The 18,436-nt window shown below is 44.0% G+C and overlaps 1 protein-coding gene across 1 annotated transcript in view; it reads right to left on the reverse strand.

Moving 5' to 3' along the window:
• Positions 1-442: 442 nt before the first annotated feature.
• Positions 443-18,436, reverse strand: part of SLC45A3 (solute carrier family 45 member 3) — a 55,644-nt gene continuing 37,650 nt past the window's right edge. Inside the window, exons 2-5 of the mRNA XM_066625425.1 lie at positions 16,637-17,034; positions 14,362-15,186; positions 10,515-10,780; positions 443-4,293 (exon numbers count right to left, since the gene is read on the reverse strand). Coding sequence (XP_066481522.1) covers positions 3,862-4,293; positions 10,515-10,780; positions 14,362-15,186; positions 16,637-16,856 — 1,743 coding nt within the window. The 5' untranslated portion in view covers positions 16,857-17,034 and the 3' untranslated portion in view covers positions 443-3,861. The remainder of the gene's footprint in view (positions 4,294-10,514; positions 10,781-14,361; positions 15,187-16,636; positions 17,035-18,436) is intronic.

Below are 18,436 nucleotides of genomic sequence, written 5' to 3' on the forward strand. Positions count from 1 at the left end.
GAAATTCAGGAGGATGAATATAACAAATAACAGAACCCTAATATAAGTGAAAAGAGCTTGTGACATGGATGTCACCATAATCAGGTTAACATTAGGCACACAGCAAGAGTGGAAATGGGTACAGCAAGTGTGTCCAGTGGCTGAATTCTTTATTAGGCTCTCTCTAATATAAGGAAGTGCATCCTCAATAACCAGGCTATTTTGCTAAGGAACGAGGCCCTCAGGGTAGCTGTTGAACACACAGCTCTGCATTGTGGGACAGAGTCACAAACAGTAATTGAAATGTCTTTTGCTTTAACACATGCACACATTTTGCCTCTTTGCACCTCTTTAGTTTCCAGTTTTGCGTGAGTAATGTTGGAAAAGGATATCCTGAAATGAAAGTCTGACCAGGCTACTTTTGCTTACAATTATTTTTATTTAAGTTGGAATGAATTCCAACTTAAATAAAAATAACTGTAAGCAAAAGTAGTCTGGTCAGATATCCTTTTCCAACATTACTCACGCAAAACTGGAAACTTAAAGAGGTGCAAATCTGATCAGGCTGGGTGGCTGCACAGTTCCAAAATGGCAATACTCCAGTTCTGCTCCCTCACCCTACTCCCAGGATGTGGAATTGCTCTAGTCCAGTGTATCTCAACCCATAGTACTTGTACCACCAGTGGTACTTTAGGCTGTATCTGCTGGTATACACAGGAACCCAGACTCCCACTTCCTGGCAGCAAGATCCGAAACAAACCACGACAAGCAGCAGTAGGAGGCTCAGCTTGGTGAGCAGAGCTCCAGCGTGCACTTGGTGCATGCTCAAAAAAGTCCTTATGTTCGCTCTGACCAGTGTTTGGCATCCCAATCCAGATGTAACTGGCAATGACATCAGCAGATACTTCTGGTGGCACTTCCAATAGGTGGACCATGCAAAGTGGTACAGTGGCGAACAAACGTTGAGAAACGCTGCTCAAATCTAGATCTTGCACTTGAAAAATTTGCACTATGTGCACTTGCACCATGAAAAACATACCATAGATTCTCGCCTATAAGGTGAGAAATCTCTACCAAAAATCCAGCATAGACCATCTCCTCGTCTTATCTGCAGGTCACTCAAGGGGTCAGGGGTCAGCCAGGAAAAGCCCAGAGGAGCAGCAGGTATGAGCTCACCCTGTGCAATGTCACTCCAGCTGGCTGTGCTTTACCTCTCCCAATGCAACTCGCCAGCATGTGACTCAGCAGGCTGGCTGCCACTGGGTCTTAGCCACTTATAAACTATTCTGTTCCTATTCTGCAGGTCAGTGCTTTGTGCAGTCATATTCTACCATTTGGATTGACAGGTCCTTGGTGCAGAAGCAGGTTGCATGCCATGATGTTCCACACATGCACCCAACAGGTGGTTGCCTTGGGATCAGATCCTAGAGTTTAGAAGCAAACTCACCCCAAGTCCAAAACAGTGAGAAACGTTGATTTAAATAAGTCTTCCCTTTTTAAATTAAAAAAAAAAAAACTCCTGATAAGAAGATCTAGAAGACCCATTTATGGAATATAAAAAGGCAGCAGATGTGTTTTCCATCAAAGAGCCTCCTGGGTCAGGTCAAGTACTACACAGAGGGCAAAATCCTAACCAGATCTACTCAGAAATAAGTCCTATTTTGCTCAATGGGGCTTACTCTCTGAAAGTGTGATTAGGGTTGCAGCCAGAGTTTGACAAGGCTGGGAAAATGAATGGAGCAGGAAGGTGGAATTCCAAGAGGCTTGGATCTTCCTTCAAACATATAGACCAAAATTACAACCACCATTCCCAACATTATGCCTGGCTGCAAGAACGGATTATACTCATTTCATATCATTTTGCTACCTTCTACAGGAATTGCTCAGAGCAATTGCTCAGAGTAAGAGATGGGGTCAGAAGGGCAAAGTGTATTAGGCCTGCTGGAGATTCTTATGCTGAATGTATTTGAAATTAGGGGAGAGGAATAAAAGACAGTTAAGGAGTCTCACTTAATAACTCGATGTGTTAAGGGAGCAACCCTTATTTTCAAGAAGGGTCAAAGGCATGTAAAATCTTACAGAACTGGATTTCAGAGCGACTAGCTAAAATCATATCCAATTCTGAAACCTTGCTTTCACCTTAGTGTGAACCTTAGGGCGCAATCCTAACCAATATTCCAGCACTGACCTAGCCACAATGCAGGCCCAATGTAAAGTAACAAACATTCCCTTACCTTGAGGAGGCCCTCCCTTGACTACCTCCCACTGCAGGATGCTACACACGCTACATTGGCACAGCTATGTCAGTGCTGGAAAACTGGTTAGGATTGTGCCGTTAGGTGCCTTAACATGGCTTGTTCAGCTCTCTCTCCCACCTGTGATGACAGACCAGATGACAGAAAAGATCACCAGGCAGGGCAACTTTGGATCTTTTGCTGACAAATGGGGATGGATGAAGTAGCCCCTACAATTATAACAGTGGATTACCTACATCACAGCCTCTTGGCCCCAGGTATGAAGGGCCCCGTTGAAAAGTCTGCACTGACATTTTGAACAAACGGGAGCTAGCTACAAAGAACAGAAATACCTAACTTGTTCAATCCAGTATCAAGAGAATCCCAGAGAGTTGGACTTGTCCTCTTGCTGACTTTGGTGGTCCTACAATTCTATTTGCCTTGAATTCTCTGCCATGAATATTCAGTTGCTGTGCTCTACATTAGAAAGGGCTGCTCTTCCTGGTGCCATGAATAGCTGCTAGCTAAATGGCTCATTAGAAACTGCTTTGTAGCAAAAAAATAGTTTTGAAAGAGAAACAGTTTGCTTTGCAAGGTTGGCATGGCAAAGGGAGTGGCTCTGTTCTATCTGGGTGGCAGAAATGTTGGATCACACATTGGAAAAACACAGCTCGGAGCTTGTCTTGTGGCATATAGAAACAGAGCTGGTTTTTTCTGAAGAGTTCTTTAGTACAGACAGATTGGCCACATTGCCTCTTTAGCAAGAAAGGTGGCATACACACCAGTAGTTTTAATTCTGTTGGCACACTAAACATCCTTTTTCAGACTACACAGAAGAAGGCACTGTAATTTGTTTGTGCCAGCTAGTCACTTAAAGCCAAGTCCCCAGAGGGGGCATGTTTTTCAGCCTATGTTTATGCGAGTCTCTGCTTGCAGTAACTGCAAGCTCTGTTTAAGACCCACACGAGGGAAAGTATCAGATGACCAAGATTTTCATTTCCGTCATGCCACTGTAGAGTTGCCGCCAGTTCAACCACAGCATCCTCTGCTAAACAAGTCCCCTTCTGCATAGCACAACTTATTTACACCACCTTGATTTTGACCTGCAGTGCATCTGGCATGGATTATTCCTAAATCTCTTCAAAAAGCAAAAACAGTAAGCTAACCCCAGTCTCCTTCCTGTGTATTTCTGGTTCACATCAAGATAGAAAAGGTGGTGTTCCTCGGGTCTAGCTTAGATCCAACATGAAGCCTGACCCACAGCAACCAAGAATCCTCTGAACCATCTGTGTTCCCACCTCCAGAGTGTCGTCATCCTTTCGTTCAATGTGACAAAACTACCCAAGGAGTGCCCCATTGTCAAAAGAGAGGGAATTTACTTTTTAAATCAGCAAGCCGTTTTGTAGAGGTCTAAGCAGAGGCACTTTGATGAAGGCATCGTGGACAAACAAAGGACATTACTAGACTCCCTTTCATTAGATACCCTGAGATCAGCCCAGCATTTTTTTCCTTCAGTCAATAATTTTTGCACATGTATTACTGCAATACAACCTGGAAAGCAAAAAGAGGCATGGTGTGCTCCATTGACTCTTCCAAGTCACCCATTACAATGTGCATGATTTATTTTTGCCCAGTCTCTTTTCCTTCCCTACGTGGAATACTTTGCCATCTCACTCTTGTCAAAGACAACTTTGGTTGCAAAGTAAATAGCCACCAGTCCAAAGCCAGTAGCAGATGCCATATATGCAGTGACAGACTGTGTGAACTGAACAAGTGAACCCATCAGGAGGGATGGGATGACCTGAGACAAGAGGAATGCACTGTCCAAGATGGCCAGGTCTGAACAGATGCCTCGGCTTGCAGCTGTGGTGTCCGAGTCTCCCACCATCATCCTGAGAGAGACCTCACAGGGTGAACCGACGCAGAGGGCAGAGCTGCCAACAGGAGGAGAGAAGAGGCTTCCACCATGTCCATTTTGGTAGGTTAGTTTTTGGCCTGTAACGTGGCTTTTGAGGAAGCCATGTTTCTTGTCTAGTTGAGCAGCATCTTCTTCTTTACTTTTATGCTTGGGCAAAAATATCTGAAAGGACAAAGAGGAACAAAGGGGGGGAATAGGATAAGATGCTTTACAAGAATCCCAGACATAAAGACCACAGAACAGGACATGAAATTTTCACAAGGCACTTTGGCTGCAGCAGCAAATGGAAGGGCTTTCCCCTCTTTTGATATACATGCTTCTATTGTTCAAGAATAGGAGAAAATTTAAAAGGTTCAGGCAACAAGCAAGGGATTCCTTCTGGAAACAGGAAATAACAATTAAATTGGTTAACAGAACCAGGGTCTACAGCACAGTGGCGTTGCTAAGGGGGTGTGGGCCACACCAGGTGATGTGCCCTGGGGGGGTGACGTGCTAAAATCACGCCTTTACGGGCTACCGTGTCATGCCATACACCGTTGGTTGTGGAATGACCAGCGGAACACAATGCAAAAAACCCTGTGGATATAGCTCCTTTCCTTCAAAAGGTATGGCCAAAAAACCAGAAGGAAAAAAATACATGGAGCCCTATGGAAAGTGAAAGCGAGTCGTATGGTGCGTTTACTCGCAAGTAGGCATGCTTGCCTTAGTGCTTCGGAAAGGGCAGGCTAAGAGGACTCCAACAACACCAGAATGGTTCTGATCCAATGAGTGCAGTCCCCAAAAAAACCTGAGAAGGAGGTTCCCCCTGCCAGCTGCGAGTGTGTTCAGCTCTATGGGAAAGGAAAGGAAGCCACGTGGCCATGTTTACTCATGAGTAGGCAACCTTGCTTTGCTCTGTCCAAAAGGGCAGGCTGAGAGGACCCCAATGTCAGAATGGTCCTGATCCAATGAGTGCAGCCCCCAAAACACCGGAGGTCCCTCCCCCACAGCTGCCAGTGTATGGAGCCCTATGGGAAGTGAAGCAGCCTCAGGTAGCATTTACTCATGAGTAGGTAGACGTGCCTTGGCTGGTGGTCAGGCCAGGCAAAGAATGTGAGGACACCAGAATGGTCCCAATTTGATGGGACTGAAGTGCAACAAAAGCCCCAGAAGGCAGCCTCCCTCCCCCCACTAGAAAGGATCAATGAAGAGGCTTGAAGCGGTAAGGGGAATTTCTATTTTGCACTTGCAGTTTCCCTCACAGCCCAATCCTACCCACACTTTCCTGGGAGTAAGCCCAACTGACTCTAATGGGACTTCTGAGTAGACATGCATAGGCTTGGGCTCTGAGGCTGGATTCCTATCCCCACTTTCCTGGGAGTAAGCCCCATTGACTCTAATGAGACTTACTTCTGAGTAGACAGGCATAGGATTGGGCTCTCAGACTTAAAAACCAGGTGGGTCTTTGTACTGATGTGCTTGAAATAGAAGGACTTTAAACTGGGCACTGGGGAGGGCTGAAGATCTCAATTCTTTTTGGGGGTGTTACTGCAGGTAGACTACAGGGAAAACTCACTTGGTGGAACAGGACTGGCTCCCCCTTATTTAATTAACTATTTATAATTATTTATTTTAATTTGCTTGATGATGTCACTTCTGGCCATGACGTCACTTCCAATGGGTCCTGGACAGATTGTCATTCTAAAAAGTGGGTCCCAGTGCTAAAAGTATGAGAACTGCTGCAATAAGGTGTTAGTAAGTTGATGCTCGCGCATGTGTGTGACTCCACAAGTTTTCAAAATCACTAAAGTCAGAATTTGGAGGAATAATACCATCATGTTATGTATCAATCAATGCGTAATTTCATGCAGAATGCAATGAAACAAATCACGTTGACATATCTGTCTTCTATCAAAAGGTACTGCCAAAAAACCAGTGGGGGCAGGGCAATGGTACATCACCACGCCCACTATCTGGGGTGCTGCCCCGCCCACTGCATGGTGTGATGGGCAGGCCGCCCGCACCAGGTGACGCAAATCCTAGTGACACCACTGCTACAGCATGATCATTTTTCCTGAATCACTAAGAGTTCAATCCTGTGGTAGGCAGCACAGCTCTGTGCCGCTGACCACAGTCACAAACGTGCCATAAGGCACGTTCACTGGGCTCACCACTGGGCTCCCGCCGGTGCTAGCCAAGTGCCAGCCGGTGCTGGGCTAGCGTGGGGCGGTCGCCCAGGTTCCGCAGTCTCCCAGACTGCCAAGCTGCGGAATGGCAGGCAGGGGCAGGGGCATGGAGGAGGCATTCTGGGGAAGGGGAGGCCAGCAGGGGCAGGGAGGAGGTGTGCCGAGGGGTGGGTGGCAGGAGGATCCGTGGAGCTGAGCTCCACAGGATCCAGGGCGCTCGTGGAGGGCTGTGCGCCGTACACGAGCACCTTTTCCTTACGGTAAAGTGAGTAGCCCCATTGCAGGGATGCTTACCTTACTTGGGGGGAGGGGACAAATGTCCCCTTCTCCCAAGGAGCCTTCTGCAATAGCGTGGGAGGCGCAGGATTCAGCAGCAGCTCTTTTTGGTGCTGCCGAAACTGGGCGCTCCGGGCAGCTCAGGATTGGGCTGCCCGTCAATAAATCATGATCATTAAGTGATTACAATCACTATCTCCAAGAGATCCAGAATAAATTGTGGCATAAAGTATATTTTAAATTGTACCATCAAATAATTTAAAGTGTACCAACAAATACATCAGAGTTGTGATTGGAAGTTGACTGAATAGCATATATGACAAAGAAGGGAACAATTCTGGTCATGGTCCAGGCAACATTATAATGTGTCGTTTCCACATCTATGCAATAGGAAAATAGGCTGGCTCAATCTCTCCCCCACCCCTACACACAGAGAGTTCTTGTGCTCTATCTCATCCTTCATGTGGAAACCCCTCAAGGGTTTGTGAATTCTTCCCAAGGTAAGTTACAGTTCCCAAGACATGCACAGTCAAATTTGGAGTTGCACAGCTTTATCCTGAAGTTTGTGGTTGAGTTTGGCTGGATGCAGATGACCCCGGGGAAGCACAATTCCTGCATGGGGAGGATGCAAGCAGAGATTGCCTTGTCAACATCGTGGTCTTAGAGGTCAGCTGCTCTTTTTGGATTCCAATCCCATGCACACTTTCCTGAGAGCAAGTCCCACTGAATTCAATGGAACTTACTTCCAAGTACACATGCATAGCATTGCTCCAGACCTTGCCTTGTACATGTTTTGGAATTTCATGAACTCCGAGCACAGAATCTCCCCAATTCTATTAATTGATTGTATTTTAGAAGTCTCTTCAGTTCCTTCCCAATCTCTTTTGAACATGGTATAATCAAAGACAAGTTCAGCACAAGCAGAAAGCATTGCTATGCCCAAGATTTGCTCACTCCAATGGGTACAGTTTCATAAGGGAGTTATGTCCACAGACCAGCTTGCTCTGAAAATTCTAGCAAAGGCTGTTGCATTCATTTTTTGCAGCATTCCAATGTATTTTATAAGCAGTACATCAGCCCTACATGCCAGGATACTGTTCCTATTGCAACTATCATCAGAGTTGCATTCATGTAGAGAAGAGCAAACACAAAAGCAGAAGGAACATGAGCAGACATGAGCCTTCAGCTTATGCACGATAATGGAAGACTTCCATTCCTGGTTTGGTATCAAACCACAGTTTGCAGCTTTATCCAAACCTAGCAGCATTGATTTTTGCAAACCATGTCCAAAACCTGAGCTAGGATCATACATTTTAAGTAGGCACTATTTTGCATTCTCTCCAGCTGTGGACAACTACTTGCCAAAAACTTAAGGGAACCACAACTGAAGGCCTCAAGGAATTCACTGCCATATGTTCAGTGCCCAAATTTGTCATTCACAGTCTTATCCTGGGATTTCTACCAAGAAGCTTAGGACTCTTGAACATCAATATTCTTGGATCATGTGTATTTGAAATAAATGCATAATAAATATAAATGCATTCATGGGAGATGGGAAGTGAGATTATTGATTGAAGTTCCATTTTTGCCAAGGATCATGCAACTTTGGACAAGACAATCTCTGCCTCAGTTTCAGCTGTAAAATATTTGCCTACTTACGGGGGTATTTTGAGAATCAACAAAATAAGAAAAAAAGGAACACACTTTGAAAGCTGGATGAGTGCTTTTCCAGTTTGGGTCAGGAGCTTCAGTATCTACAAGAAATTGTAGATCTTCCCCAAAACTTACTAATGTTAGCAAAAACAGCCCAACAGAAAGAACAGAGGTAAAACACAACTTTCTGAAAATATATTTGACGGTCCTAAACCAAGAATTTAAACCAGCAGAAATAAAAAAAAAGTTTCAGTTATCTGCCAGTTGAGGACCTATAAATTTATGTAATGCCAGCTTCTAGAAACAAAACCATTCACCAGGCTCCTTACTCAGTGCAAGGCAGCCCAGTAGCATATTCAAAAGGGTTAAACTCCTCAGTCAGATACTCTTATCCCAGCACGGTTCAAGGGCATGCGTGAAATGCAACCGACTTACACGGCTTGCGAGCGTGAAGTTGCAGACAGGGTTAGTCTTGCAGGCTCTCACAACACTGGACTGGCAGCTGTTATGGAGTAACTTTTGTTGACTCACTTCAGAAGAGAGAAGAAGCAAAGAAAAAAACCACCAACACCAACACCACTACAAGAAGCAGACACAAAGTGTTGAAAAAGCCAAGAAAATAAGGAAGATTTAAAACAGTAACACACCTAAGAGGGAGATGGCTACAAGGAGGTGTCTATAGTGAGCAGAAGTGCAATTAAGGGGAGTTGAGAAGGAGCATTTGCCCCAGACACAACATTGGCAACATTGGCAAAGTGACAATTATTGAAATGGTGTTGGATTATTAAAGGGGTTATTTTGTTTAGAATAATTAGACTCATCTTCAATGTGGTAGTTAAAAAGCCAGATATGAGCTTACTCAAAAGGTGTAGCAAGGGCAGCAACACACCTGAAAGTTCTACAGTCAAATTCTCTTCAGAGTTGTACCAATTATTCCCTATAGGGGTCAGTTCAAATGCTTCTTCCTTTTCTTTTTTACTTTATCTTATACATAATCACCCTTTTAAATAATCATCTGTGTGGAGCTAAGCCAGGTGTGTGTTGAGAATCCACACTAGGTACTAAAATTTGTTAAGGCATAACAGTTCAATCTTGTTTGTCAACTCAGAAATAAGTCCCATTGACTTAAATGGGGCTTACTCCCAGAAAAGTGTACATAGGATAATCCACAGAACAGGCAACATTCTTACATCTTTCTGATCTCGTTTATTGTATTCAATGTTATAAATCCACTGTATCTACAGGATATTTTGCTAGTACAGGCAGGTCCTCGTATCTGTGGATCCAGTATCCCAGTATCCCACACCCCCTCCATGCACCCGTTAATTTTTTTAAAGACTTACTGGGAAGTGTGTCTTGCTAAGAGGACGCTAGAAGCATTCCAGCTGATAGTACAACTAGAGCAGGCTGCTTGAATAATGCCTGATAAAACTGAATGCCTGATCAAAAACACTAAAGAGGAAGCTGTTAACTACCCATTAAACTACTGGTTTACCATACCATGAGCTTTCATCAGCAGGTTTATTTAAGTTGGCTCTCTGCTTGAGGTTACTCAAGACATTCTACAATCTCCTCCTCCATTGTAGGCCAGTGTCTGCAAAAAGCTTATATTGTAGTTTAAACTACTCTTCTTAAAGTTAGAAAGTTATAGAGGTCCATTAGCCTTGTCCTCCATGAGAGAGCCCTGGAGAGCTAGAGGTCCAGTCTGTGACGTGACAAAATAGCCCCTCCACTGAGCAATCTTAGCCTTACTGGGGAAAGATGGGAGGCACCAATAGCTAGAGGTGTGTGTGTCTGTAGGGGGGTAACATACTAGAAACTAAGCAACAAGTAGCAGAAGTTGTTGGGAAAAGAGAGATGGAGATCCATGACATGCTTTCTGATTTGATTTCAATACACATTGATGAATGTTGCATCTACAATACAGGCAGCAGCAAATTCAGCATACCACAAGAACCAAGACAGTCTTTAAACCAGACAGGAGTTCAGCTGGAGTTCTCCAGTGAAGCATCCATGCAATAACTGTGACTGTAATAAACTTCCTTTAACCAATGGAAAATTCCAGCTACACCATCAGACTGACATCAATATCAAGGTACTTGCTATACTGAATCTAAGAAACAGGGGAGGAGACTCAAGAAGGGGGGGACAGAGATACTACCCCAAATCATTTTTAGCTGCCCACACCCAAGAGGTGTTTGAAAGCATCTGCTGCACCCGCAATGGCTATGTTTCTCCCCCCTCAAAGAATCCTCCCACACATCTTAGTTCTCTCTCACATTATCTCACCTGCTTTTCATGATGATACAGTGAAGCCAGTGTGTACGGCAAGATCTGCAGCACTGAGAAGGGGAAGCCTGTCAAGGCAGCAGAAACAGTGACTATGACAATGCTCTGTGAGAAGCACATGATGAAAGCTGTCATGGGGAATAAGACCACACTGGTGAGGTAGACCATTCGCGTCCCAAACTGCTTCACCATCCGATCCATGATTGTTGAGAAGAAGATGGAGATGATGCACTGGAGAAAGAGGCCCAGGCTACCCATCCGAATACCTGAGAAGAGATTTGCAAGTTGGGTGAAATGGGAAAAGAAATAGGAGCAGATAAGCAAGACAGCCAGGATTTATGAAGCCAAATGGCATCTGTGATTTTGGATATTAGTTTGGCTTAGTTTTAGTTTTAGTCTTTTGTTTTAGTTTAGTTTTAGTTTTGACCCCATGGTCGTTAAGAATGCAGGTGGGACCTCAGTACCTGCAAAGGATCGATTCTTGAACTCCCCCCCTCGTGGATATCCATGGTTTTTGTCCCCTTAAACCCTCCAAAGGGGACCAGAGCTGTGCTCACCTCCGGAGGACTTTCTGAAGCTCACAGAGGCCATGTGCATCCACCCGCAAGCTTCAGAACAAAAAACAGCCAAAAAAATTACTTCTAGATTCCCTCGTTTTAACAGGGCATCCCAGGGTCTCAGAGTGCCTTAAAAGGCATAAAAATATCACTTCCAGTTTCCCTCGGGAAATCAGAGATCAAGTTTTTCTAGCTCCACAGGCCATTTAGAAAGCCCTCCAGAGGTTACCAGAGCAGAAGTCCGATCCCCTTTGGAGGGTTCAGGTCAGGGCGAGTCTGATCCACAGATATAAAATCAGTGGATGAACAGGCTCCACTTGTATTTATACACCGCTTTTCAACAAAAAGTTGACTTTGTGAACTATTAGGAGGAATCTCTTAGCCAAGAAGTTAACTTGTGAACAAGTATAATTCGTGGATTCACAAGTCTTGGCTGCAGTTAACTTCTTCATCCAAGGAGGAGGTAGAACCAAATTCCACAGCAGCAGCAGCAACACTGGAATTGGTGTTTCACTTGGTACCACATCCTTAAGTTTGCATTCCATAAAATCCTTCACACCCCCTCCAAAGACAGATATACAGACTATAGCTCTGTGTTTTTACAATTGTTGAATGACTATTGTGTATATACTATGAGGGCTCCAATTTGAGCAGGGCTCACAGGCACCACTTGGTTACAGATGGTTAAATATTAAACCACATTAGAGTTGGGTCACCCAGACCTTGGGATGATGTATTATCCAGGAACAAAAGGAACACAAAAGGAGACGGTGCTTAAACAGGAGGCATTCAATAAATCTTGCAATAGGCATAGGTTATAAAAAGGGATACAAGCACTTAGATCCATACCTAAGTTCATGCAACAGATAGATAATATGTGGAATGGCACATGTTAGCCACAGGATCGATACCAGGAGAATTCTGAAAGAACTGAGCTGCATGCTTAATTCATGAAGTTTGTTTGCTTGCTCATGGACTATCAGATATTTCAGCATTATTCCCCATTCATGGGCAAATCGGAGGTGTTGATTAAAGGTGCAATCCTATGCATGTTTACTGAAAGCAGTGGGACCTTCTCCCATGGAAACATACATAGGATTTGTGCTATATACATTTTTTAAAGTCATTCCTAAAAAAGGAAAGCCAACCAACTAATGGATAATATGGTTTCTTGCACTGAAGTTGAAACTACATAGAACAAAGCAGCACACCAGACAGGCCTCCACCGTCATGCTGGAAAAGAACAAGCAAACTGCCCACAATTCCTGTTTCTTAACAATATCACATAAGAACATATCCTGCCCATCTCCTAAGTGAGATTGGTACACAAAGACTGCATTTCACATAGGTTATTGCAAAGGAATGGCAAGTATATGGAACTTGGATGGGAAGCTTAACTTCCAAAGCTGCTCTCAGGATGTGCTATTTATTTGGCAGAAAGTCACTTCAAGAGCACTTTATGTGCAGGCAGATGGCAATGAGTTTTTATATTTAAGGGCAATTAAGATGTGTGCATGCATGCCACTCCAGGTTTAGCCCCTCCATTGTAAAAATGGTATTTGCTAACCAGATGGATAAAATACAGGTTGAATCTCATTATTCGAGAGGGTTCTGTTCCCAGAACTCACATGGACGGCAAAAATCGCATTAAAGTAAATCCATTTAAAAAACAAATGTCCCCTTTGCTGGGCAGTTTAAGGCCTTGCTGACCTTTGTGATGTTAAAACAGAGTCATTAAGCAGACAATCCATCAATCAGTCTCTCTCCAGGCACTTAGAAAGGCTTCACTCCAAACCATAGACCCCTTCCTTCACCCAGAGCAAAGGGATTATCTTTCTTTCATAGGGGGAATGCTCAGGGGGAAGAGAGGGTTCTAAGTGCCTGGAGAGAGAATGATTGATGGATTGTCAGCCGGCTGCCCTCTCTTATTAACAAGGCTATTGTTAAACTGTTTAATTTAAAGGGCCCTTCTCATTGCCTTGAGACAGAAAAATCTGTGGATCTTACCACAGGTGAAAAATCTGTGGATAGTTAGGTTATACCTGTAATTGCTTGCATGACTGTTTCTCTACAACAGTAAGAAAAGCAGTTTTTTAAACTGTGATTTTGAAGGGATGCATTTTCCCCCTTCTCCAGGGATCAGCACATTCCTTCTCATTTGCAGTGGCTATTCTTGCTGAGTCAAATCCATATATTAAAAAATCCAAGGATGGACCTGTACTTCTGCCCAATATTGGAGGAAGCTGCTGCCTGTTAGGGTCAATGGTACTGAAGAAGCTGGATTCACTCTTACTGTATGCAAGGCAGAGCATCATCTTATCATAAAAAGATGAGTGACAAGCTATATTCTGTAGCTGCCAAAAAATGGAAGCCAAGGTTCTCAGCAAGACATTGGGCTGCAGAGAGAAACCTTAGAAACTGATAGCAACATGCAGCTTACATGTTGCCCTGATTTGTGCTATTCTATAGCACATCAATTAACAGTCTGAGGCAAAGAGGCAAAGAAGGAAGGCCCATAGCCAGGGAGACAGACCAGGGACAGACTGCACTTGCTCCCGGTGTGGAAGGGATTGTCACTCCCGGATTGGCCTTTCAGCCACACTAGACGCTGTGCCAGAACCACCTTTCAGAGCGCGATACCACAGTCTTTCGAGACTGAAGGTTGCCAATACAATTAACAGGACAATTATGCCTACCATGCATGCAAATTGCTATACATCCTTCAGGCTTGTGGTTTTTCAGATCCTTTGAAAAACAGCCATTTAAAAAAAGGCATTTTAACTGCTTTAATAAGCTTAAATTATTTGTTAGCTAATGGGAGACACTACAGTACAACCGAGATATAAATTTTATAAAAAGAATATTTGGGAAAAAATTATATTCTTTCCTAATATAGTAGTGAAATGGAGGATTAAAATTTTAACCCAAGTGCACTGCAAAATAAAGAGTTTTTCACTTCCATTTCCTAGATCTACAGCCAACACTATCACAGGACCACACATATAGCAACTGACCTCATTTCACCACTCATACCTCTTTCCCACCACTTCTTGCCTCTTCCAAAGAATTCCATGTTCCGCAAAAACCAAGAATTGGCAAAAGAACCCATAACATAGAAAAGGTAATTTTATGTAAGTTTGCTTTCCTGGCATAATTTATCAGAGTTCTGTGAATGAATTTTCAGGTTACATAATTTGAAGATGATAGGTGCTCAAATCTATGGATTTGTAGTGGCCAAAGCAACAAACATCTTTTGCTTGTTCCCTCCCAACCATCCCCCATCAGGTTACCTTCATCATAGTGGCGTCTTGCTTCAGTGCCTGGCTCAGCTCTTGGAACTCCCTGGTACAGCCCTTCCCCAATAAAGTCAGTGTAGAACAGCATGAAAGTCATGAGGGCCATCCAACTGCACAACTCTGCCAGAAAAAGCTGCCGGATTACCTTGGGGATGCGACAGCAGAGTCCATACAGGCGTGGGGCCAAGGCACAAAGGTTCCTAAAAGCCTGGACTAGGTGCCCAGTCCTGAAAAAGCTCTTTGGTACCCAGCAAGAACAGCGTGCCAGAGGCAGGGATTTGGAGGAATCCTTCATCGCAGGACCAGATAGCACTTCTACCTGGGCTACCACCTCCTCTGTCACAAAGGCAGTGGCCAGGACACAGCCAAGAAAGATGATAGTAAGGAGACTGAAGAGGCATTCCTCCTGTCCTCCCAGGTAAGGTGCCAGGAAGCTACGGTCCCAGTCAATTGCTGGTAGCAGATATCCAATACAGCCGCCCAGGCTGACCATGAAGGAGTACATAGAGAAGGCCTGTCGACAATTGTCAGGTTCATGGAAGAGATCTGAGAGAAGGGCCTCCAGGGGGGTGAAGCAGACCTGGCCACAGAAGTCAAGCAAACCAATTCCCATGATAAGGAAGGCAAGCTCTGTGGAGCGGGTGTCCAAGGTAATAAGGCCAGCCAAGCGATGCGCATGAGGGATAATCAGGAGGCTCAACAGAACTCCCAGACACAGGACCCAGATGAAAGGCCGGCGGCGACCATAGCTGCTGTGCCAGTGATCACTAGCAGAGCCAATAAGTGGCACAAATACTAGCCCCAGAACAGGCCCAATCCCTAGAATGTAAAGGAGAAAACATGTGAGAACTAAGGATTTGACAAGATCACTTCAGAAATGGAACCAAAAGCAGCTAGCTACAGTAAAACTCCAAACTGTCCTTCGAGACACAGGCCTCAAACAAAGCAGGTCTCTCCAAGAAGAGACAAATCAATTACTAGGGATTTGATCACTCTTCTACAACCTCATCTACCCAAGTGGCTTGCTGATGTATGCCATTGATAACGTTAGGACATGAAGACACTATATTGCCATCTGTTTACATAGGAACCCAAAGGTCAGTGCTTTTTTTCTATTTCTTGGCTTTTATTGTCCATCTTTATTAAACCTTTTTCAAGGAGGACAGTTATTCTGCTTGGTCAATGAATGCCAAAACATTACAGTGAGAATCACTTTCCCTGAAATTTGTTGCCATTATGGGCCTTATTCTCACATGCATACGTTCTAGTAGCTAAATCCAAACGGTACTGCCCAGTTCACTACATTTTAATACTGAACTAGAATCTAGTTCGTTAAAGGAGACACAAGCATAAATTCAGACTCCTTGGAAGGCCTTGTGGTTGATCTCCAAAATTTACCAGCTACCCCCAAAACCTCAGCCCAATGTGCTGATTGATTTCAAGAGAGGAGTCCCTTCATCAGGAAACTGTAGAATAAATCTTGAAAACAATGCTATACTGAAGTACGTTCATTTTTGTGGAGCACTTAGTTGTCGTCATGGTCATTCCTCCCCCCAACAAAATGCAGGAATGTCACATGTTTTTAAAGGGTAAGCAAAAGACGATAGGCAGAGGTCAGGATCCAAGCTACCAACCCACTGTGGAAAGGAAGACTGCTTTTCTTTCTCCAGCTTCACAACATTCTCCCAAGATGGCCACCACACTCTGGCACCAGAACAGGAAACCAAACCCACAGTACGAAAGAGGTGAGGCAGTGCAGGTGATAGAAAGTTCAGTTCTCAGTGAATCCCCTTTGAGGCACACTGAACAGTGTACAATTAGATACACAGTCTGGAGTACATTCAGAGAGGGAGTAAAATCTCTTTATTAACCAATATTTTGAGTTCCCCAGGGGCCTGAAAAGGTCTGTTCTGAGCACACCTCTTAATTTCTTATGTATAAATGAATATTTTTCCTACCTGAGTGAATGGCAAATTGCTACACCAGGAACAATGTGTTCACCAACTTGGCAGTAAGTGTTCTGGCCTCCACAAAGGGGATGCAGGTGTCAGAGCGTGCAAGGTGCAGAGAGATGTATTTCAAGCTTCCCTGCCACCAAGGATCAGCAACATCTGGATTCCCTCCCCCCCCCACACACACACCCCCATTAAGGGCAGACACTAGTATTTTCTGTTAAGGAGTACTTCAAAGCTACTCAAGTTAGCCAGTTCCTTTTACTCTGCCATACCAGATCTCCCATGGTGAATAAAAATATACTGAGGTCACCTACCCAGGACCATAGTCATGAACTTCTCCTCCACTCCCACCTCCAACAAGAGTGGTGGCACATAGGTAATGCCTGCAGCTAGACAGACTTCCAAGCCAAAAGTAAGGGAGTTGACCAACAGGAGCTGGGCCTTCCGGTTCTGGAACAGCATGCTGACCCAGGCTTTCTGAGCCATGCCACCCTTGCACCGCAGCATTAGAGAGTTGCAACAAGCCAACAGCATCCTTCTTAAGATGATCCACAGCAGGTTACCAGGGTCCTGTGTCTTCTTTTATGGCTCAGTGGGAAGAGGCTGGTGGCCATTCTGTAGCCAGCAGAGGACAACCTTGCACATTAGTAAACCAATGGAGTGTCAGGGCTCAGGATGGCAATAGTCTTGAACTTTTCCTATTCTTCATATTCTGCATAATTGAGAGAAAGTTTAAACACACAACAGCAAACAATCATGAGAATCAACACATTTGGACAGTTATTAAAACATACAGTAAATGGATATTTCTCCATCATACACAGAAGTTCTATTGGAGTCTTCTTTATTCACAGTTAAATAAAACTCCCCCACCATTCTTTTGCTGGAAGCCATTCCAGTTAAATTTGTTGCAAACTCATCTAGGGCCCAATCCTACCCAACTTTCCAGCATCGGTGCAGCTGCAATGCTGCCCCAAGGTAAGGGAACAAATGTTCCCATACCTTGAGGCCTCTGTGACTGCCTCCCCACCACAGGATGTGGTTCACACTCCATTGGCACTGCTGCACTGGCCCTGGAAAATTGGATAGGATTGGGCCCTTGGTCGTCTAGTATGGGTGTGCCCTAAATGTTCAAGAGAAAAGTATCCATGAAACATTAAAATTTTCTCTGAGTATCTGGCAACCCAGTGAAGTATATCCAATGTTAAAGGATAAATCAACATTCCTCCCTTAATGAAGCTATTTACGACCTTCCCTAGATGCAAGTTCCATAGATCGTGAAATAGATAAAATGAACTTGCTGTATACTTATTTTAACAGGGAACTTTTTGTTCAAAAGGGAGGTCCTAGACTGCCATTATTACATACTCATTTTAAAATCATCAGTGCTTAAAAAAACATTGTGCTAGGCCAAATATAAACACAGCAAGATGGCAGAGAGATATGATAATTAAGAAGAGCAATGAACAATGTAATTGTGCATTATAAGGAAGTCAGAAATAGAAGCTTCCTAGCCTAAACATGTTGTGCATAAATAAATCTAGGCTTCTTCCTTCTAAGTCAGTTCCAGTAGAATTTAATGCTATTTCAGTAGAAATGGATGCTATTCTCATTCAAGCACAAGGTCTTGCTTGAACTCCTTCCTGGCAAATACAGAGTTTGTACCTTCTGTCTTGACAGGGACATGTAGCTGGACTGGGCAATGACTCCTCATTCTGTTTCCCAAATAAGTGTGAGCCACTTTTGCTTCCTCTGCTGGGCAACAGTCCATAATGATGAATTTGTGCTCAACTTACTATCACCAAGTTCCTTGTTTGCCCTTTGGACATCTCCTTTCATACCAAGCTACCACTCAGGCACAAGTTAAAAGGGAACAAATAACATGCACAAGAGTAAAAAAGGAGACTTTTAAAAAACGGTCTAGCCACGTGTGGCTAAATCACCTTGCCATTGAGTCAGTTCACCTATGGCAAACCACAACTTAAATGACACAGCTAAGTCAACCAGTAGGTGGTGCTATTGTCCCCAAGACCAAGCCTCACATGCAACTATGGAACTGAAAGTCTACTCTGTAATCCATTTATTTAACCTCCAGTTTATCCATAAGCCATTGT

The sequence above is a fragment of the Tiliqua scincoides genome, chromosome 4 (assembly GCF_035046505.1).
Source record: "Tiliqua scincoides isolate rTilSci1 chromosome 4, rTilSci1.hap2, whole genome shotgun sequence".
NCBI classification, from domain to species: domain Eukaryota; kingdom Metazoa; phylum Chordata; class Lepidosauria; order Squamata; family Scincidae; genus Tiliqua; species Tiliqua scincoides.